The 20,349-nt window shown below is 55.0% G+C and overlaps 4 protein-coding genes across 4 annotated transcripts; 1 reads left to right on the top strand and 3 right to left on the bottom strand.

Moving 5' to 3' along the window:
- Positions 1 to 127: 127 nt before the first annotated feature.
- BJ171DRAFT_567690 (periplasmic binding protein-like I) lies at positions 128 to 6,384 on the bottom strand (the record flags this gene model as incomplete). The annotated part of the gene is made up of 22 exons (XM_053113482.1): positions 128 to 644; positions 744 to 866; positions 933 to 1,236; positions 1,481 to 1,674; positions 2,377 to 2,456; positions 2,725 to 2,767; positions 3,005 to 3,112; positions 3,405 to 3,741; positions 3,817 to 3,843; positions 3,935 to 4,053; positions 4,126 to 4,171; positions 4,280 to 4,351; positions 4,419 to 4,486; positions 4,564 to 4,683; positions 4,754 to 4,781; positions 4,847 to 4,888; positions 5,003 to 5,111; positions 5,193 to 5,344; positions 5,537 to 5,619; positions 5,719 to 5,823; positions 5,919 to 6,098; positions 6,289 to 6,384. The coding sequence occupies 22 exons, from the start codon at positions 6,382 to 6,384 to the stop codon at positions 456 to 458; spliced, it is 2,625 nt and encodes an 874-aa protein (XP_052967135.1). The 3' UTR covers positions 128 to 455.
- A 1,416-nt stretch (positions 6,385 to 7,800) lies between these two features.
- Positions 7,801 to 13,520, top strand: BJ171DRAFT_616959 (periplasmic binding protein-like I; the record flags this gene model as incomplete). The annotated part of the gene is made up of 20 exons (XM_053115363.1): positions 7,801 to 7,887; positions 7,963 to 8,045; positions 8,218 to 8,369; positions 8,566 to 8,674; positions 8,805 to 8,846; positions 8,927 to 8,954; positions 9,045 to 9,164; positions 9,252 to 9,319; positions 9,439 to 9,507; positions 9,573 to 9,618; positions 9,696 to 9,814; positions 9,890 to 9,916; positions 10,066 to 10,402; positions 10,695 to 10,802; positions 11,040 to 11,082; positions 11,351 to 11,430; positions 12,133 to 12,326; positions 12,571 to 12,877; positions 12,991 to 13,113; positions 13,213 to 13,520. The coding sequence occupies 20 exons, from the start codon at positions 7,801 to 7,803 to the stop codon at positions 13,396 to 13,398; spliced, it is 2,328 nt and encodes a 775-aa protein (XP_052967134.1). The 3' UTR covers positions 13,399 to 13,520.
- Positions 13,521 to 13,664: 144 nt separating this feature from the next.
- Positions 13,665 to 14,956, bottom strand: BJ171DRAFT_458716 (uncharacterized protein; the record flags this gene model as incomplete). Its single annotated transcript, XM_053108385.1, has 3 exons — positions 13,665 to 14,159; positions 14,358 to 14,608; positions 14,848 to 14,956. The coding sequence occupies 3 exons, from the start codon at positions 14,954 to 14,956 to the stop codon at positions 13,665 to 13,667; spliced, it is 855 nt and encodes a 284-aa protein (XP_052967133.1).
- A 1,775-nt stretch (positions 14,957 to 16,731) lies between these two features.
- Positions 16,732 to 17,672, bottom strand: BJ171DRAFT_423515 (uncharacterized protein; the record flags this gene model as incomplete). The annotated part of the gene is made up of 2 exons (XM_053107602.1): positions 16,732 to 17,106; positions 17,304 to 17,672. Coding segments are annotated over 2 exons (744 nt in total), but the record flags the coding sequence as incomplete, so codon positions are not given.
- Positions 17,673 to 20,349: the final 2,677 nt, after the last annotated feature.

Genomic DNA, 20,349 nt, shown 5'->3' with positions numbered 1-20,349 from the left:
ACACCATGGAGCAGTCCAGAGGGTCGAGTGAATGCACCACACAAAGAGATTGCCAACCAGGACAGGAAACAATCTCATGGCTTGCTCACTGGAGCCTACGGATCAGCAGACTTGTGTCCCTGGTGCCAGAAAGTGACCGTCCCGTTTCTTGCTGGATGGACTGTATTTGAAGCGGACTTTTGCTGGTCTGCGTATTGTGCAAAGTGGCGATCCTGGCCACCAATCATAAAGTGCCGAAATGCAAGTTGCCAAGCTCGATAACATCGCTTTCGAGCTCCAAAAAGAAACGGGCAATCCATCATTGAGTCGCACCAGCATACATATCATGCCGAGCACAGTCGAGAAGAGATGATAAACGGAGAAGAACTCGAAGAGTGATAAGGGAGAAACTGCGATCAAACGCCGAGTAATTCAAAGTGCGTTTGATGCAGCGCAGACGAGAGACATGTAATTTATCACACGGTGCCGCTTCCAGGAGTTGGCTTTTGGGTTCCAAGGAGCGACGTGAACTTGGATGCAATGTCCCCGTTCTCGGTCTGGAATGTGTACTTGGACCCGTCGAGAGTAGCCACAAAGGAGTCGGTCTCGACCATGTGCATGTCCACTCCGGAGATCTTGCTGAGAGGGACATGGAATCCACATCCCTGCAATATGGGTGGATTAATACATGAATCCAGCACCGAGTGGTCAAGGGAGTCTGTGCATGACCAGAGCGGGCACACAAGGACTGAGCGGACCCTCACCTTGTCGCCCTCGTCCGTAACCTTAAGGAAGGGCTTGTAGTATTTGCAAAATTGGATGCTGGCCTGGCTCCATTGGCCAAAAATACCTTTCTTGCACCAAATGACGTCTGCGCTGGTGAAGAGCTGATGATGATAACAAGTCAGAATGAATCATCAGCAAATAGATCAGTTGATCAATGAGCGACTTACATCAACATTGCTAACACTTTGTGTGTTCTGCGGGCGCAACAGAGGCTTCTTGGTTGTCGTTCCCCCGCGGGTCGTGCTGATACTATGGGTGTCTGATCCTTTCTCGCTGCGAACAGCATGGAGAAGGTCGAGGGTGACGAGGAGGTTCTGGGTGGCAAAGAGGCCAATCCACTGGATGATCAGCCGGAGGAGCGATCTCATCCGCACAGGCATGTTGGTGTTGGTGACCTGCCATAGCTCGAGACCCATGCACAGCCCCATGTTGAGCAGCGCCATCACCACATATGTGGCCTCCCTGTCCTCCCTGTTGTAGATTCAGCAAGTAGAAGCGTGGTCACAGTCAGAATCGCAGCCAGAATTGCAGCCAGAATCGCAGCCAGAATTGCAGCCAGAGCCACAGAAAAGCCGAGACGCGGCCACGACCAGAGTCACAGGCAAGCAGAGCACAGACAGGGCCAGAGGCCGCATCGGTACCGCCAGCAACAAGGATTGATGCCGCCAGCAGCAAGGATTGATATCGTCAGCATGGATCGTGGCGGAGGACTTACTCGGGAGGAACCTGTTTGCGGCAGAATCCGATAACCAGGCTACCCAAAACCAAGAGCCCGATGTAAATGTACAGCACAATAGTGATGCCCGTGGGATTGCCGAGAGTGTTGACACACTGGTAGCTGTAGGTGGTGTCGGTGTAGGTGGTTGTCATGGCTGAAGACTGGGTGGCGGCCCAGACGATGAGGAGGATCTACCAAACAACAAATGCGATGGCAATTTGAAACGGAGCGATATGGCGCGAAGTGATGTGGGTCGGAAAATTGACATGGGTTGGTGTGGGGGATGTGGGTCAAAGACGGAAAGACAGCGTATGCACACCGAGTCCAAAGAAGTGAGGTTAGCCGCAATCGGCAGAAGGAATACAATCGGGAGGGAGTGTAGCGGATGTGCCAGGTTGTGCACAGGCGGAGATGATGTGGTAGAGACACCAGAGCGCCAGGGTGACAGTCCCGAATAGTATGGATGAATGAGGCGAATGGTATGGATGAATGAGGCGAATGGTATGGATGAATGAGGCGAATGGTATGGATGAATGAGGCGAATGGTATGGATGAATGAGGCGAGTATTATAGGTAGTCGAGCAGTCGAGCAGTCGAGAAACCAAGCCAAGTAGTTCGAGCAGAGTAAAGCAAAGCAAAGGGAGGTGTGTGAGTACAATGCACCGAATTGCGCTGCAATCTCGGGTCCTCCGCTGCAATCTCGGGCTGCACCATCACAACACCCCAACCATAGTGCGATCACCAAAGTACACTGCCTATACTCGCACCTAACCTCACTCGCCACCCATGCCACGATCACTGCCTGGTTGAATACCCTCAACAATTCCAGCGCTCTGCTGATCCCGCCAATACCACTGGCCCGGTGCACTCCGTCGCATTGCATCGCTTCGTACAATTTGGATCGTCCATGTGACGGCAAACGAGATCAGGAAGTGCGCGTTCTTGTACTGTCGCTCCATCAACTTCTTGTTTCCTGTGTTCGGCCACGACTTGGATCAGAATCTATCGCTGCTTTGCATCATGTCCGCCGTATCATTGTCTGTACCGTATCCGCTGCACCATAACGGCTGCACCATAACATCTGCACTATAGCGTCTGTGCCGTGTCCGCTGCACCAGATTCGTTGCGCCACACCCTCGCTCTATTCAACGGTGTGGGGGCCACTCAGCATCATGGAAAGCACTGCCAGAGTATATCCGAGGATACAGGTGAAGCTGTGGCGCAGATCAGCGGACACTTACGTCCCATCCGGAACACTCGGCCGATCTTGACCATGACCATGCTCTGATCGTGGACGAGCGATGGGAGAGCAGTTGAGGTCGAGAAGACACGATTTGGCATGCGGTTTGGCATGCGGTTTGATGAGTGGTTTGGTGTGTGATTCCAGTGTTCGAGTGTCTCGTCAGCGAGGCTGTGATGAGGCCACTCCCAATTCCGCCGCTTGTCGACCGGCCGACCTATCGACCAACTCACTTGCACATCTGTACATCTTCACATCTGCACATCTGCACATCCGCTTACCAAGACAGCCGTGATTCCAAGGCCAAGAAGCCAGGCGTCGAGCTCGCACACCACAGAGGATCCCGACAGGTCAAACAGACCCTCGATGGCAACGAGCAGTGTTCCAAACTGTAGGTTGACCCCAATAGCCACAGAGCGTATTGAATGAGCATATTCTTGGTCAATGTGAGCTGATTTGACGCTTTGTATCGCAGGCTCGTTGACCACGACCACTGACCACCAACCACTCTCATCGGGTATGCATTCGCTCCGCCTGTATCTCATGCACCAATATACTCGGCGAACTCAATTGCATTTGCACACAGCCACTCTCTTGGCGTGCTGCCGTGCTGCCGTGTTGTCGTGCTGTCTCGGTCTCGACCGCACGCTTTCCCTCCAAATCAACTCGACAAGTTCTTACCGTCACCACCATGTAGTAGACCAGTCCGGTCCGGGAAATCTCAGACTTGTTTCGATTGACGATCACCATGAAGAACGAAGCAAAGGCCGCGAGGACGTGGATGCCATAGAGGACGCCAAAGATGATGGCAACGCTGTCGGTTCCGCTATCCGCGTTCCAGAACATGAACAGATCCGGGGCATACTGTGGGTGGTCCAAGGGTGGGAGTCCATTGCTTGTCGTCCAGTCTGGGGTCATGGTGAGATTGATTCCAGTCGCGGTGTAGGTTCCAATTGCCACCATGTTATATGCGGGCGCATAGATTGTTGGGCCGTAATTCTGGAGGATAACGCCCGTACTGTCATCATCATTGTTGTATTAGTGATCGGATTTCATCAAAGTAGGGGCGAGTTGTATCCAAGGCGATACTCACAATATTTCACTTCCGGTGTTATCAAACCTATGTTTATGAAATCAGTAAATATGCTGCCCTCAGTTCATCGCAAGCCAAATGATTGCCCCACACTTCCAAAAGCAGCTCAGTTTCTTACGAGACGGGGAGTGTTCCAATTCCCAGATACTGGGTGTTCGTGACTTCAGCGGGTGTAAAGACGCCCTGCTTTGTCAGTTGCGGAATGTAGCTCGCATCGAGGCCCAGCTGGTTCAAGATCTGAAACATAATATTGTCAATACTCCCCAAATCAAAATTTATGAATAGCGAGAGCTCTGCTTTGCCACATACCCTGTCCCATGTGTGGATAATTGCCAAGGTGGCATCGTAAACGCGCCTGAAATCGAAGCTCGTATTTTAGCCGTGTGTCGTCATCATGAGAAGGTCGCTACTACCAAACACTCGGCTCTGGTAAATGGAGTACGAAATCACACTGTAGACTTACACAGCTGTATCGAAGGGAACCGAACCGTCAGCCGAGAGCCACGAAGTGATCGAAGCGGCCGAGCCAGGATATCTGTTTGGTGAATCGAGTCAGATACGAATGAAGTTGGAATCACGCAAAATACCTTGCCGGCACCCACCTGTAAGCAACCTCGGAGCGGTATGTTGTGTTGAAAGTTCGGAAGATTGAGGTGTTGTAGTTGTAGTACTTTCAAGATGAAGGTAGAGGCAGTATTCGCGTTAGCCATGCGCCATATGTTCTTCCTTGGCTCGCGACCGACATACCATGTAGAAGTTTGGAACAAGGACACTTCTTGAGAACACATGGGTTCCGTTTCCATAGGCACTGTCGATTTGGGTGCTGTTCATTCCAGAGCTACCCATCGGCTGTGTGCTGCACCATGCCTGAAACATTGAATTGTATCAGCTTGCTGAAGGCGGCCGTATCAGATCGAGCTTGCAACCAGAAACTCACATATTGGGATCCCTTGAACCCATACGATCTGGTCGTTCGGGCAGAGTGTTTGAGTACGTTATTCCAAAAACACTGCGGGTATACGTTACTTACACTGCACCGTAGAATACCCAGTCTATGATATCGGCGCTTGTTCTATATGGGTGGCGATAAATGTGTTAATTCGAACTTTGATGCTCCATGAGCGATGCTCAAAGTGTTTCTAGACTGCGATAGCAAGCACCGCCCGCTGATATGTGCTCGCTTTACATAAGGACAATGATCCTGGCATTCGAAGCCTTGATGGATTGATAGATAGGAATCATTTCTTGTTGCATGGCAGTAGTGTTGCCATATGCGCTGCCGCTGATTTGAAAGGCTGCCACAGGCCAACACGTATTAATCAAAAGAGCATCTCCTCAATCATTCGGCCCATTGGCTGTCCGAGATTCACACGAACCTTGGATCGTGAGAATCTCAATATTGTAGGCTGCGGCGTCGTTGACAATCCACTGGGCCACGCTACTGGAGAGCACATCAAGCGAGTATGCAATCGCAATCTTGCCCCAGCCGAACCCACGGACGACAGACACGACGCCTCCCACAAAACCCCTGCGTGTCATCGGTAGATTAAATGCAGTCGAATCGCGTCAGCAACAACTGCCGCCGCTCGCGAATCGCCCGCTGGACTTGCGTTGGACCACGACTGAGCACAGCCTCAAAGCGAGCAGCCGAGCTCAGGGTGTTGACGGGACTCCCAGGCATACACAAACACAAGGCCATGCAGTGCGAACAACAACATACATGTAAAAGGTTCGGAAGAAGTATGGATAGATGGGTGGGTTGGACAAGACTGGACTACCGCAGTTGCCGCAGATTTGGGGAACCTGTGATCAAAGCACGAGTTGGCTCATAGTGGTTGGACAGGAATTGCATTCGATATTGAAGCGTGCATCTGACCCAGAGTGCGTGCAAACGAATCGTACCTTCTCGTAGCCACTCATGACCGCCGATTGAATGTTTGATCCACTGGACGGGTCGCCGATGATGATTGTGCAATTGTGAGCAGCCATGGTGTAGCTAGCCAGTGTCTGAAGTGCCAGAAGGAAAGTTGGATGTGCAGTCAGGAATCTGTGCCAAAGTTGCCGTGCAATCTGCAATTTGCAATCCGGAATCAAACACTTACACCGAGACCAGGGACGCCGTACGAGACCACTTCAAATGGGACCAATGTAGCATCCGGCAGAATAGTCGAGTCATTGTTGACAACATCGATGGCGGTATATGCAGCCATATTGGCCGTGAGGCCAAGCTGGGCTGCAAAGCCGCTCGGGTATCTCGGCATGGTCGTGATTCCGATGCATATCTAAACAGACAGGCGATACGGGATGTGTCAGCCGGTGGTCTCTTGCGCCAGCGCGATCGAATTGTGCGGGACACTATTCGATGAGGGTGCGCGTCGCGTCGATATGGCTCTCGGGATTATTGCGCACGTCGAGTCGGCAATTTACGCCGGCTCCTCCCGTCATTGTACTCTCGATAGGATATGAACTTACCGTATTGCGAGTCTTGTTGTGGACGCGAACAGCGCTAACGAGTGAGATCCCGATAAGCGCGACCAAGAGGACCACAATGGATCTACGGGGGGCCATTGCCTTGAGAGCCGGAAGGGATCAAAAAGTACCAGGAATCAAACCGCAGAATTGAGGGCTCGAGGGGGGTGGAGGGCTTATGAGCCGCTAATTTTCCGAGAAATGCGAAGGGGCGATGTGGCAGAAGTCAGAGACCATCACGGTCAGACAAATCAGCGATAAGGCTTACCAGCAGATGCCATGGCGATTCAGACTCTCCTGAGTGACTCGTAGTTGCGTCTACGAAGATTGGACAGGTGACTGGACGACTGATTGAAGAATGAGGTGTCTGGGCGACAACCCTTGGAGACACCCCTTGGGCGACAACTCCCTGGAGGAAGTGAACTGACGCAATATGGGCCCCAACTTGCCACAGAAGGACCTGCTTGATGAAGATTCGTTCGAACCTTTTGACGCAACTCATCCAAGCCGGAGCATTTGCGGTTTGAATGTGCTAGACATGCATTGGGACAGGTTTGAGTTGTGTGCTGTGGGTGGATATCATTTGAGCATCAGGGCCAGTCACTTGGACTGCCTACTGAGCAAGTAACCAGTCGAACAGCCAGATGCTGGTCAGTTGGCTCGCCGCCCCAGAGTCTGTCGGATCACAAAAAAAGACCCCAAAGTGAACCCCAAGATGGATCTCATCGTTCGAGAGGCAGGCAGAGGAGGCTTCGCATGATTGGGCCAGAACCCCTCAGTTGACTATCGAGTCTGCCCGCTGAAAAGCACGGCATGGCCTGAAATATCTCCGCGTCCGTCATCTGAGCGTCAGCTCCGAGCTCTACACCATCGTCGGAAGCGCATGCGCAACAGTTTCCACGATGCGCTCGATTGTGCTCTTGCGGGTGTTGCTCTATGCTGCTCTTCTCCGACCTACGACCTCGACGAGGGTGCAAAACAAGACGCGCAACAGAGTCGGTATTTCAGATCTCCGAAAGGATCGGGTCGTATCTCCGAGTCCCGAAAGGCCGAATCGCATCGATCGGGGCTCATGATGTGTCCTCCGCTGGAAACTGCCGGAGTGCGTTATGAGGGCCATATCTCGCCCAAGCTCACACTCAGCTTATCGCTCTGCTCCTAGATATGCATTGGAATCTCCACGGACTCTCAGTACCCAAATACGCTCCTTCAAGTCGGCGCGACGGTGGAGATGATCGTTTACACAGCCATCGCCATGATCAATAACAGTACCAATATCATGCCCGATGCAACACTTTACCCTGTTCCCATTGATGTGCAGAACAACTACGGGTTGGCAGTTGAGTCACCTTTCCTTTCTATAGTCGCTCGTGGCGCTGAATGCCGCTGCCGTATCACGAGTTTCGACTCTCCTGTGTCAATCTCGTGTTCATTATGCGTCCAAGGAAAAGAGCCACCGGCTTATGCAATGTTACATGATCTCATTGATTCGACTAGGCGGTGGCGGCATACCAAATGGCTCAAGCCAACTGCACCTTGATCGTCGCTGGACCAAGCAGCGGCGAGAACATCCAGTCCGGGATCGTCAGCGGATACCAAATGGTGAGTGGCATCATCGCGGCCCAGGAGATTTCACTGCCACTTTGGCTGACACGGCTACCGAATATGATCCATCAGATTCCACAAATCTGCTCGGATTGCGGAAGCCCGACACTCGCCAACTCGAAGCTTTATCCATATTTCTTCCGTGCATACTACATGTACGTGGGCGAGTCTGGTCGGCGAGTGAAATGAGATTGAACAGAAAAACTCGTTCGCATGCTGTTTGACCCAACTGTGGCGGCGTGGCAAGAGCAAATCGCAAATGGGTATGCAATACCTGGCTCAGCCAAGGCTATCTCCTCAACCCTGACCCTTTCAAATATGACATAGGGGCGGCATCACCGGATTCATCAATCTCGCAAACTCCTTTGGCTGGACTCAAGTGGCTCTGGTCTACTCACTTGCAACGTTGGAGAGAACCCTCGCTGGCCAGTTCGTTGATGCAGCAACTGCCGCTGGTCTCAAGTTGCTCTCAATTCAAGGTAGTGTGCTTTCCAGCATCAGAAACTACCTTGGCTGAAAGATGTGTGTAGGAAAGCGCCACGATATTCTCGCTACCACTGTCCATACCCTCATGGCTCCAGCGGCTCCGCAGCCCGGAATACTCGCTCAGTGTTTTCGTCTGATCTGACGAGTGTCTATCTTGCAACCGCAAACACGCTGGATTGCAACCACCAGGATTTCAGGTTCCGGCTGCTGCTTACAACAACGGCACTTATATGATGGAGATTCTCTATCCTCTGTACCAAGCTCTCGACAACTCTAATGCCCGAATATTCTACATGATGTAGGCTTTCTGTGACCGCCGTGTGCATAAGGGTATCTGGAAATGCTGGTGTCTGAAACCAGACGCCCAGTAGACCAGTGTTTTATACAACGTAGCGCCAATACTGATCATGAGCCTCCCGTGTTTCCAGAGTGGAGCCGGACTTGGTCGACTGGTTTTACTACGGCGCTATGTAAGTGCGACTGTGCAGCACGGAAAGTACTGGGCTGGATCCGCAAGCTGTTTCTAACAGAATAATCCCAATCCATGTAGAGAATACGGATTTCGCGGACCAGAATACGTAATGCACAATCATTCTGCGTGGCGGTAGCGTTCTCAGAGGGATTGGAGACTTGCCAATAAGCTCCGAACTAACAGATTGCGTATGCAGGCGTGGTGCTCGTACCAAACCCTCGGATACTACGGCGCAAACAACACACAAATTGACAATTCGTTTGGTGCCGGGGCACACAGCTACTCGAGAAGCTTCCTTATCCCTAGCTTTGATATGGTGAGATATAGAACTTCATGCAAGCGCACGACCAATTCTGATTGATTCTGACGAGACCGATCCACTCGTGCGTGGTTCATCTGGCAGGGAGTCAACCTCACCTCACCGATGACTCAGTGGCTCAACGCTAGCTATCAGGCCGAGATCATCGCGAGGTACAAGCTCGAGTCGAGTCCAATGACACATGGTGTGATGGGCTTGTGTGGGCGGCAAAGTATCAATGCGCTGAAATAAGAGAGTAAACTCATGCAGGCTATCTCTTCCCTTGTTGCAGATTTGGAGCAGCCGAAGCCCAAGATCCAGGGTGGTACGGCGTGAGCTTGCTGCCATACGAGCCAGCGAGGTAAGACGAATGAAATGGTGTCCTGATACCACCGAGAGCAATTCGTAACACTTTTCGCTTCACAGGCGAACCTTCGATGTCATAATGGCGATCGTGACGACCTGGGACCGAGTAAGGGAGACGTTTTGATTTCCAGATTCTGTCAAGATGATGCGCGAATACCGATACAATGTATTTCTTTTGTGCAGGTATTGAACGAGCGAGGGCTTGACGCAAGCTATCTAGTCAACCTGACGCACCAAGGTGTTTTCACTCCGGCCGAGGTCACCAAAACCAACTTCGTGGGAACTGCTACGGCCCCTATAACGTACGTCACATCGACAAATGAGCTGAGCTGTCGAACAAGAGCGTCCGCAATACTAACATCATCTCGGGTTCACAGGTTCGACAGCACCGGAAGTCAAAACTTGTGAGTCGATTTGCTGGAGAACACCGAGACAGCAGTGGAGAGAGAGTTGACTGCACTTGAGGGGATGCAAAAATCCAAGACAACGATGTAGTGCGCCACAGCTGTTCGAGTGGATTACTCATATTGAAATACCATCCCATGCCGCACAGCCCCGGGATTATATTGCAGATCTACGGTTCAAATCAACAGGCTCCGTATTATAACTGGACAAAAATTGGGACCTTCAACAGCAGTGGCATCACCTGGCTCATGACCCCAGACTGGACGACAAGCAATGGACTCCCACCCTTGGACCACCCACAGTATGCCCCGGATCTGTTCATGTTCTGGAACGCGGATAGCGGAACCGACAGCGTTGCCATCATCTTTGGCGTCCTCTATGGCATCCACGTCCTCGCGGCCTTTGCTTCGTTCTTCATGGTGATCGTCAATCGAAACAAGTCTGAGATTTCCCGGACCGGACTGGTCTACTACATGGTGGTGACGGTAAGAACTTGTCGAGTTGATTTGGAGGGAAAGCGTGCGGTCGAGACCGAGACAGCACGACAACACGGCAGCACGGCAGCACGCCAAGAGAGTGGCTGTGTGCAAATGCAATTGAGTTCGCCGAGTATATTGGTGCATGAGATACAGGCGGAGCGAATGCATACCCGATGAGAGTGGTTGGTGGTCAGTGGTCGTGGTCAACGAGCCTGCGATACAAAGCGTCAAATCAGCTCACATTGACCAAGAATATGCTCATTCAATACGCTCTGTGGCTATTGGGGTCAACCTACAGTTTGGAACACTGCTCGTTGCCATCGAGGGTCTGTTTGACCTGTCGGGATCCTCTGTGGTGTGCGAGCTCGACGCCTGGCTTCTTGGCCTTGGAATCACGGCTGTCTTGGTAAGCGGATGTGCAGATGTGCAGATGTGAAGATGTACAGATGTGCAAGTGAGTTGGTCGATAGGTCGGCCGGTCGACAAGCGGCGGAATTGGGAGTGGCCTCATCACAGCCTCGCTGACGAGACACTCGAACACTGGAATCACACACCAAACCACTCATCAAACCGCATGCCAAACCGCATGCCAAATCGTGTCTTCTCGACCTCAACTGCTCTCCCATCGCTCGTCCACGATCAGAGCATGGTCATGGTCAAGATCGGCCGAGTGTTCCGGATGGGACGTAAGTGTCCGCTGATCTGCGCCACAGCTTCACCTGTATCCTCGGATATACTCTGGCAGTGCTTTCCATGATGCTGAGTGGCCCCCACACCGTTGAATAGAGCGAGGGTGTGGCGCAACGAATCTGGTGCAGCGGACACGGCACAGACGCTATAGTGCAGATGTTATGGTGCAGCCGTTATGGTGCAGCGGATACGGTACAGACAATGATACGGCGGACATGATGCAAAGCAGCGATAGATTCTGATCCAAGTCGTGGCCGAACACAGGAAACAAGAAGTTGATGGAGCGACAGTACAAGAACGCGCACTTCCTGATCTCGTTTGCCGTCACATGGACGATCCAAATTGTACGAAGCGATGCAATGCGACGGAGTGCACCGGGCCAGTGGTATTGGCGGGATCAGCAGAGCGCTGGAATTGTTGAGGGTATTCAACCAGGCAGTGATCGTGGCATGGGTGGCGAGTGAGGTTAGGTGCGAGTATAGGCAGTGTACTTTGGTGATCGCACTATGGTTGGGGTGTTGTGATGGTGCAGCCCGAGATTGCAGCGGAGGACCCGAGATTGCAGCGCAATTCGGTGCATTGTACTCACACACCTCCCTTTGCTTTGCTTTACTCTGCTCGAACTACTTGGCTTGGTTTCTCGACTGCTCGACTGCTCGACTACCTATAATACTCGCCTCATTCATCCATACCATTCGCCTCATTCATCCATACCATTCGCCTCATTCATCCATACCATTCGCCTCATTCATCCATACCATTCGCCTCATTCATCCATACTATTCGGGACTGTCACCCTGGCGCTCTGGTGTCTCTACCACATCATCTCCGCCTGTGCACAACCTGGCACATCCGCTACACTCCCTCCCGATTGTATTCCTTCTGCCGATTGCGGCTAACCTCACTTCTTTGGACTCGGTGTGCATACGCTGTCTTTCCGTCTTTGACCCACATCCCCCACACCAACCCATGTCAATTTTCCGACCCACATCACTTCGCGCCATATCGCTCCGTTTCAAATTGCCATCGCATTTGTTGTTTGGTAGATCCTCCTCATCGTCTGGGCCGCCACCCAGTCTTCAGCCATGACAACCACCTACACCGACACCACCTACAGCTACCAGTGTGTCAACACTCTCGGCAATCCCACGGGCATCACTATTGTGCTGTACATTTACATCGGGCTCTTGGTTTTGGGTAGCCTGGTTATCGGATTCTGCCGCAAACAGGTTCCTCCCGAGTAAGTCCTCCGCCACGATCCATGCTGACGATATCAATCCTTGCTGCTGGCGGCATCAATCCTTGTTGCTGGCGGTACCGATGCGGCCTCTGGCCCTGTCTGTGCTCTGCTTGCCTGTGACTCTGGTCGTGGCCGCGTCTCGGCTTTTCTGTGGCTCTGGCTGCAATTCTGGCTGCGATTCTGGCTGCAATTCTGGCTGCGATTCTGACTGTGACCACGCTTCTACTTGCTGAATCTACAACAGGGAGGACAGGGAGGCCACATATGTGGTGATGGCGCTGCTCAACATGGGGCTGTGCATGGGTCTCGAGCTATGGCAGGTCACCAACACCAACATGCCTGTGCGGATGAGATCGCTCCTCCGGCTGATCATCCAGTGGATTGGCCTCTTTGCCACCCAGAACCTCCCCGTCACCCTCGACATATTCCGCTTTGTCTATTTCCCGCAAACTGACGAGGACATGTCCACTTCCTCGATGATGCTCTCCACCCCTCTGCACAAGAAGACCCTGGCTCGAAAACCAACCACGAGCGACGCAGAGGATGAAAATGTCCGTTCGTGATGCTGGTCTTGCTCCGCACCGGATGTCCAGTCAAAAATGAAGAGTATGCAACCGATCCCGACGTGACCCCGTTTTAATCCGTGGCCATCTTGTGTCTGTAGAACTTCATCAACTCTGAAATGCAATGGCGTCGTGCAAGCATATTTGGACAATGGAGCCACGTATCTGTGCAGCTTTGCAAGCACACCGATCCATTCTTCAGGATGACGGATGAGGATGAATCGGTACGTGTGTCGAGGATGGCTTTTGTGGTTCATTCTTGGTTTTATGCTCTTCTTAGTGATATGTCGATTTTGGGTTCACACGCCCGCATTCTCCCAAAGGCCGGCACCCACTTCTATCTGAGCCAGATCAAGAACGTCAAACTCGATACCTCCGAGAAGGACAAGTTCTGGGCCACCCTCAACGGCACGCCCTATTATTTCCACACAGAAAGCAGCAAGATCTCAAAGGCGTTTGTGGAGCTGCTCAATAGCAGTGGCAGCAGCAGCAGCACAGTGGCGCTTTGATGACCCCTTCGGCAACACAGAAACACTCATCGATCACGTCTCGCCGACAATGTGGATGCTATTACGGGCTCGGAGATAGGAGGGAATTAAAAGTGTATTAGGTCTGGAGATTCAAGAAAAGGGCCCATTTTGGTACGGGAAAGCTGTATTTGAGATTCTCAGCCAATTGCATAGACAAAAGTGAGATTTATGGCGAGCGCATGGCCAGATGCGCCGTGGTTGAGCCGAGGGATTGAAGCGGACTGCATCGGCAAAAGGGCGTCCGTTTACTTGGTCTTGGGAGGCTTGGTGGTCTTCTTAGACTTGGGAGGCTTGGTGGTCTTCTTGGACTTGGGGGGCTTGGTGGTCTTCTTGGACTTGGTGGTCTTGGTCTTAGTGGTTTTAGTGGTCTTGACGGGCTTGGTGGTAGTGGTAGTGGTGGTGGTGGTGGTGGTGGTGGTGGTAGTGGTAGTGGTCTTGGTGCTCTTGGTGGTCGGAGAAGGAGCCTTAGTGGTGGCGGCGCTGGTCGACGAGGGCTTGGGAGGGGGCACGGTGTTGGAAGCGTTGGGTCTCAGGTAGTCGGGCCACAGGATCTCAATGTCAACCTTGGGACCGACGGTGGGGAACGGGCCGCCGAGCAAATCCCAGGTGGCGCTGCCGTAGATATCGACGTTGTAGCCGAGATCTTCTTCGGCCCAGGTGCAGCCGCTGTATGGGCAAAAGTCGACGATGGTGGCCTCGACCATCTGGGTGTGGTTGTTGGCGTTGCGGATCCAGATGGTCTTGATGCCCGAGATCAGGCATGGGCAGGCGCAAGCACAAAGTTCAAAGCAATCAAGAGCAGAGCCATGAGGGCAAACGGTCAACACCACAGCATGCGCAGGAGCCGAGTCGGAGCCGAGTCGGAGCGAAATAGCACTGGCGATCCACGCGAATCACATTAACGCCCATGCATCTGTCTGTGGCCATATGCAGCATACCTGGTAGCAAATGGGAGCCTTGTAGGCGATGCCGGCAAGGGCATACTGGGCAGCCCAGTACTTGGCCGAGACAGCAACAGTGGCGCGCTTGGGCCAGACGGTCTGGGTGCCAGCAGGAGGAGGGTAGACACCACCAGCAAGAACCAGATTCCAGTTGGGATCACCGCCGGGCTGGCCGTTCGAGCAGCCGACGCCGACATCGTTGGGGTAGTATCCGAGCTCAGAAGCTGCGGGGTAGGCAGGGAAGGGGCCTGAATCCCGGCGGCAAGTGTCGAATGCGAGCAGTGAGCATCCAGGGGGATTGATGGACATCCAGCGCAACAGACCAGCATCCCAATGCAGCAAACAAGCGCCCAATGCAACAGAGAGGCGCCTAGTGCCAATGGCTGAACATCCAGCTGCCAAGAGTGTCCCGGGAGACAGCAGCGGTATCTGGACTCATCTCGAGGCGAGGCTGGCCGTCCTCCGACATGTCTCGAACAATGCCTACCATAGTGCGTGCCCTGGCCGGGAGTCCAGTTGCCGGACTGGGCGGTGGCCAAGGCAGGAGCCAGCGCCAGCACAAACGCGGCAGCCGAAGCGACAGTCGAGGAGAGCATGGCGAGATGAACGAGTAAGCGAGAGAGTCGATGAGCAGCGATGAGGCTCTCGTGCAGGAGACGCTGACGGCGAACAACGGGCCGATCCGAAACGAGCGCCCAGGCCAGGCTTTATAGGAGCGATCGAGGGCGACACATCGATGTGCTTGGCTGAAGGGGGACAGCAGCACAAAGGACCAAGTACGCACGGCCGCGCGTGTCCTTGGAGCGACAAGGGCAGGAAGGAACCAACAGCACAAGGCCTCGCGAATCTGTGTGCGGGAGGCGGCTGGAAATAGGGGGAATCGGTCGTTCTTGGAGGACATTGGGGGAACGGTCTCGGGCTGTTCCCGTGCGATGGTGGTCGGCGATGGTCGGGAATGGTCCGCTGCAGACCTGACCGGCTGCGCGCAGGACCTTCAGCTTTGACTTTGGCTCTGACTTCCACTGCGGCTCTGGCTTCGACTTCGACCCAGTCCCTGCCGAAAGACGCAAGTCCATCCACCCTGTGCCGCGCCCTGCCGTGGCCGCTGTCAAGGCACCTTTCCTCTTGCGGGCGCACAAACGGACCTCCGCACAGGCTCGCATGAGCACACGCGATCGGCTGGCTGCCCATGGGCTCAGCAATCGCAAATTTGAGTCCCCCTCCCTCTCGTTTCCGCGCGGACTTTGGTCCCTGGGAGGCTGGGCCATGTGCCCCTGTCGGGGACATGCCATGGAACAAGTGCGCACATGGCGTGCGACATGTCGGAAGTGTCGGTGCAACGGGACTGTATTCAGGACAGAAAGCAGTCGCTCGTCCCTCAGAGGAGGGCAAAGTGTTAGCAATCAGGTGGTGGCAGATCGGCCGCGTCGGACGAGTGAGACATAGCATGCAGACGGTGTGCGGGGCACGATGGCCCAATGTCATCCGTGGTGAGAAGTGAACCCATCGACGTTTCAGAGGCAGTGTTACGACCCGGTCGTTACTGGCCGTGGCTGCTTTCGTTTTCGTGGTCACGGTCATCGTCATGGTCGTGGTCATGGTCATCGTCGTGCTCGTCATTGCAGCCGCGATCAGAACGGTCGCGGTCGCGGTCGCGGTCGCCGGCGCCGAGCTGGCCCAGGCCCCGGTCGGTTGCCTCGAACGCAGCTTCGATCACGGCATCCGAAAGCACGATTGCATTGTCGTCATCTTCGGCGTCGTCGGCGTCGTCGTCGTCGTCGTCCTCATTGCCGTCCGCGGCTCTGCGCTTCTTGCCCGCCGATAGCGAGCCGAAAATGGCCTCGAGCTCCGACATGCGCTGGTTGTCGATGACGATGGGCTCGGCCGTCGATGTGATCTCGCGCGGCCGCCAGAACTCCTCGTCGATTTGGTCCTCGCTTGAGTTGTCAACCATCGACGGCGTTGCCGCTATCGACGACTGCGACGAGCCAGGCGACGCTGCTTGCGACGATGGCGATGATGCCGATGGCGGGCCCGCAGCCGTGGCGCTCTTTCGGCCGCCCCAGAACCATGACGACTTTTCGGGCTTGTTCTTGCCGCTCATGATCCGCTGGGCCTCGATGGCGGCCTGCGTCGCAATCTCCAGCTTTTTGCGTTCCTGGCGCTCGAGCTCCTTCTCGCGCTTCTTGCGCTCGTACTCCTCCAGCTTCTTCTGGAGCAGTGCTTCGCGCTCGAGCCGCTTGGCCTCGGCCTGGCGCTTCCGATCTTCTGCAAACATATTCTTCTGGGCTTCTTCTTCAGCCTCAATGTCGACAAAGTGATCACTGGTCACCTGGAAGCCGACCCGGGCGAGGATCTTGGGCATGCCGACCCTATATTCGAGGTGCCCGCTGATGATGTCGTTGAGCTGGTAGTTCTCGATGCCGGCCACGCCTTGGACGGGGCGCAGTCCCGCAACGTCGGTCCAGTAGGCCGAGGATGCCCGATAGAGCACACCGAGGACCCAATCGTTGGAGAGGTATCCGTTGACGATACGGCCGGACACTACCGAGGCGATCTGCTCCCACTCGAGCTTGGTGGCCATCACAGGGCAGCCGAACATGTACGCCTCTTCCACGATTCCAAAGGCGCCTTTCTCGGCGAGCTCCAGCAGGCAGTAGTAAATCACGCGGGCGCCAAGCGAGAACCCAACGAGAGTGACGGGCCGATTCTCCTGGGCACCTTGCAGTAGCGTGTCGGCCAAGACCTGCAGCGTGAGGAATTGAAACCGAGTCGCACGGTGAGCAGAGGCGAGCAGTCAGGCAAGCAAGCAAGCACACGTTTTCACCTGACAGTCTGCACCCTCGACGGTCGATACGTCTCTCCTCGGGATCGCGGGTGCATCCTGCTTCCGCTCATGTCCCCACAGAGTCCAGAGCCTCCGCCGTTGCACTCAAAACATACCCTGCCAGCCCATTTGGCTTTGCCCAGGGCGTTGCCCCACGGGTTATCGAGCAGATACGTCAGCTTGAGCATCCACAGCGGTCCGGTCAGGCCCATCATCAGAATAGGCAGCACCGTCACCTCCAAGCCTTTCTGGAACAAAAACGAAGCCACTTCCATGCCCAAGAGCTTCAGCGCCGAGCCGAGCTCTTCAAGGGTCTTGGTCTCCCACACGAGTGTGTACTGGTCGCCGTAGATGTTGGGCTCGAGTGTCGAGAACGGCAGCGTGTGGTCGTCGACGCCGTAGGTGACCCAGCCAGCAATTGTGATCAACACATTCGTTTGCTTGATCTGCGGGGCAGTTTTGCCGCCGTCCGCCGGCTGCCGCATCTGGCGTCGGATCGATGGAGGCAGGAGCTTGTGGGTATCTTGCGGGATCACGGTCTCGGCCCGCTGGGGCTTCTTCTTGGCGGTGCCGTCTGGGTGGGCCGACGGGAGCGTTTCGGACTCAGTATAGGCCATCTCCGAGGGCGCTCGTGATGGCTCCTGCGTTACCACCCGAAGCGATGGTGGAGAGACGTCGGCAGACACTTCGAATCCCACGCTCTTGCCGAGACTCGAAGATGTGCTGAGTGACGATGGATTGGCTCCGGTGACAGGCCGCTGTTCGGACAGCTGCGCGCTGACAGATACGTCCATGGGTTGAGCTGCCGATTCGAGTTCCGAGTTGGCCTTGGGTGGGAAGGCAATGTCGCTCTGCGAGTCAGGGGCAACAAAGAGGTCGATGGTGCGTGGTTCCCTGTCTGCATTCAGCTCGCGGTCAATCTGCTCGTCCGAGTCGTAACGCCGCTGGATAAAAGTGTCCAGAGTTGCGGGTGTGGCACCAAGGGCAAGGACGGACAGGTCGTCGGCGAGGATCGGCAGATCGTCCACTGGTGCGATGGCGTCTTCGATGGCGCGGGATTCACTGAGGGGCTCGGAGAGCGCCGACACGTCGAACGGGGCAGAGGGGCTTCCGTTGACAGCGGGGTACGAAGATGCTGAGGCGATGCGATGTGAGTTGGCACCGATGCTGGCATTTGCGCTGGGGTTGGCATTGGCCGAGTCCTTGAATTGCGACCAAGTGATCACGGCAGCCGAGTCCTGGGTTACGTCTGTCGTGAGGCTATCGAGTGATGACGAGCCGACCGAGCTGTAGTTGGCGAGGCCCTCGTTCAGCTGCAGCCGCTTCTCGACCGACTTTGAGTGGCTGAGGCTGCTGGGCTCGGAGGACTCCTGCTCGCTCTGGGACTTGAGCTTCTGCTGCAGCGCCAGCTGCTCCTCTTGCTTCTTGAGGTAAGCAAGCCGGGCAGCCTTTCGGTCGCGCCGTCGTCGCTCGGCATCGCGCTTCTCTCGATTCTCTTCGATCGCAAATATGGCGTCATCAATCGCGACGAACTCAAAGTCCTTGATGCCGCGCATGCGCTTGAGCATCTTGAATCCAGACATGCCTGAGCCGGGGCAGAGACCAGCAGAGTGTGAGGAGCCGCCGTGGACGCAAGCGATTGCATGGGGCTACATCGACACAGACGAGGATCGCCTTGCGATGAGCCACCAGCAGAATCCAAGGAACCGAGGATGGACAGCCGATGGACGGAAGCCAGAGAGTGGTTGCCACATGTGAACACCCTTCCTTGCAACGTCGGTCACGCAGTGGGCCCTTACCTCCTCCGGTCACGGCACCACCCGTGGCGATGATGGCAGTGGACGCTACGGTTGACGTGGTGATGGTAGCAGCCGCCCCTGCAACACCAAGGTGAGCCAGAGCCGCTCCGACGCCTGTTGCAATCATTGGGGCGGCCAGGCCCGCAGTTAGGCCGACAACAGCACCGCCAGCTGCAAAGAAATGGATGTCAGCGCTAGTGGTAGAGGAACAGCTCGCTTCCTTGGAGTAATTGGGCAGGGACAAGCCGTGGAGGTCGAAAAGAAAGGAGCGCAAGTATAGCACCCGATGCATGTCGCCAAGGCACTCCAGCAGCGCCCGTACGCCCAAGCGATACCGTACCTAGCGTAGCCAGCCCCATGAACAGCCAGGCTTTCGAGTTCTCCAGCTTGTTGCGCTGGCCGACGACGGAGCCATCCTCGCGGATCTCGGAGACCAAGTCGTAGATCCGGAGCTGGTCCGCGATCGTTGTTTCGAGTTTGATGACATCAAGCCAGGGCACTTGCAGCTCCTGCGACAGCGCGCGGAGAAGCGTGCGACACCGCGAGTCATATGTGTTATCGTTGATCGACAGGATGAAGCAGTGCGACAGGATGGTGTAGCGGATGTCCGAGGGCAGGTCGTCGTCGTCCAGGTCCAAAGAGCTGCGGCCGGCTTCGTCCAAGGCGGGTGGAAGATGCTGGTCGAGGAGCTCCTGCTCGGACTTTTGTTTGGCCTCCTCGAGCTCCTTTTGGCGCTCCGCTGCCTTCTTGGCATCGCTGATGAGGGTGCTGGAAAGGTCGGATGGGATGACGCCGTGCTCGGCCAGACGGCGGATCATTTTCCGGTCTGAGAAGTTTGAGCGACGGCGACGAGCAGCACGATAGAGCCGAGACATGGGAGAGAAGAGCACAGCGCATCAGAAAAAGGCCCCACCAGCCTCACCTACAGCAAAGCGCAATCGCAATCGACATGAACGGAGCCAGCCGATTCGCACCACACCGAACGAGCCCAGCGGAACTGCGACCCCCCTGCAAGCAGAGCCGATGCCCCCGACACAGGCCTGGGTGCGAACACTGAAACTGGCTTGCTCATCACGGCAGGCTTGCGCATGGTCCGTGATGCTGCTGCTGCGTTTGTTTCGACAGCTGCTGGACAATTCGGCCGTGCTCGCGCTCTACTCGAGCTCTCTCAGGAGCCTGCACGAGAGCCTACCTGCCGGCGGAATGTCGAGATAGATGTAGAGCTTCTCCATGACGCTCTCGAACCAACGATAGTACGCATTGGTGGAGTTGGCCAGGTACGGCTTGACACTGCGCTCGGCAAACCTCAGGATCAGGAGGTAGCAGAGACCGGCGTAGGCGATTTTCTGAGACTCGCTAAAGA

The sequence above is a fragment of the Polychytrium aggregatum genome (assembly GCF_025602895.1).
Source record: "Polychytrium aggregatum strain JEL109 chromosome Unknown BJ171scaffold_16, whole genome shotgun sequence".
Lineage (NCBI taxonomy): Eukaryota > Fungi > Chytridiomycota > Chytridiomycetes > Polychytriales > Polychytrium > Polychytrium aggregatum.
This window is presented reverse-complemented; position numbering and strand designations above follow the sequence as displayed.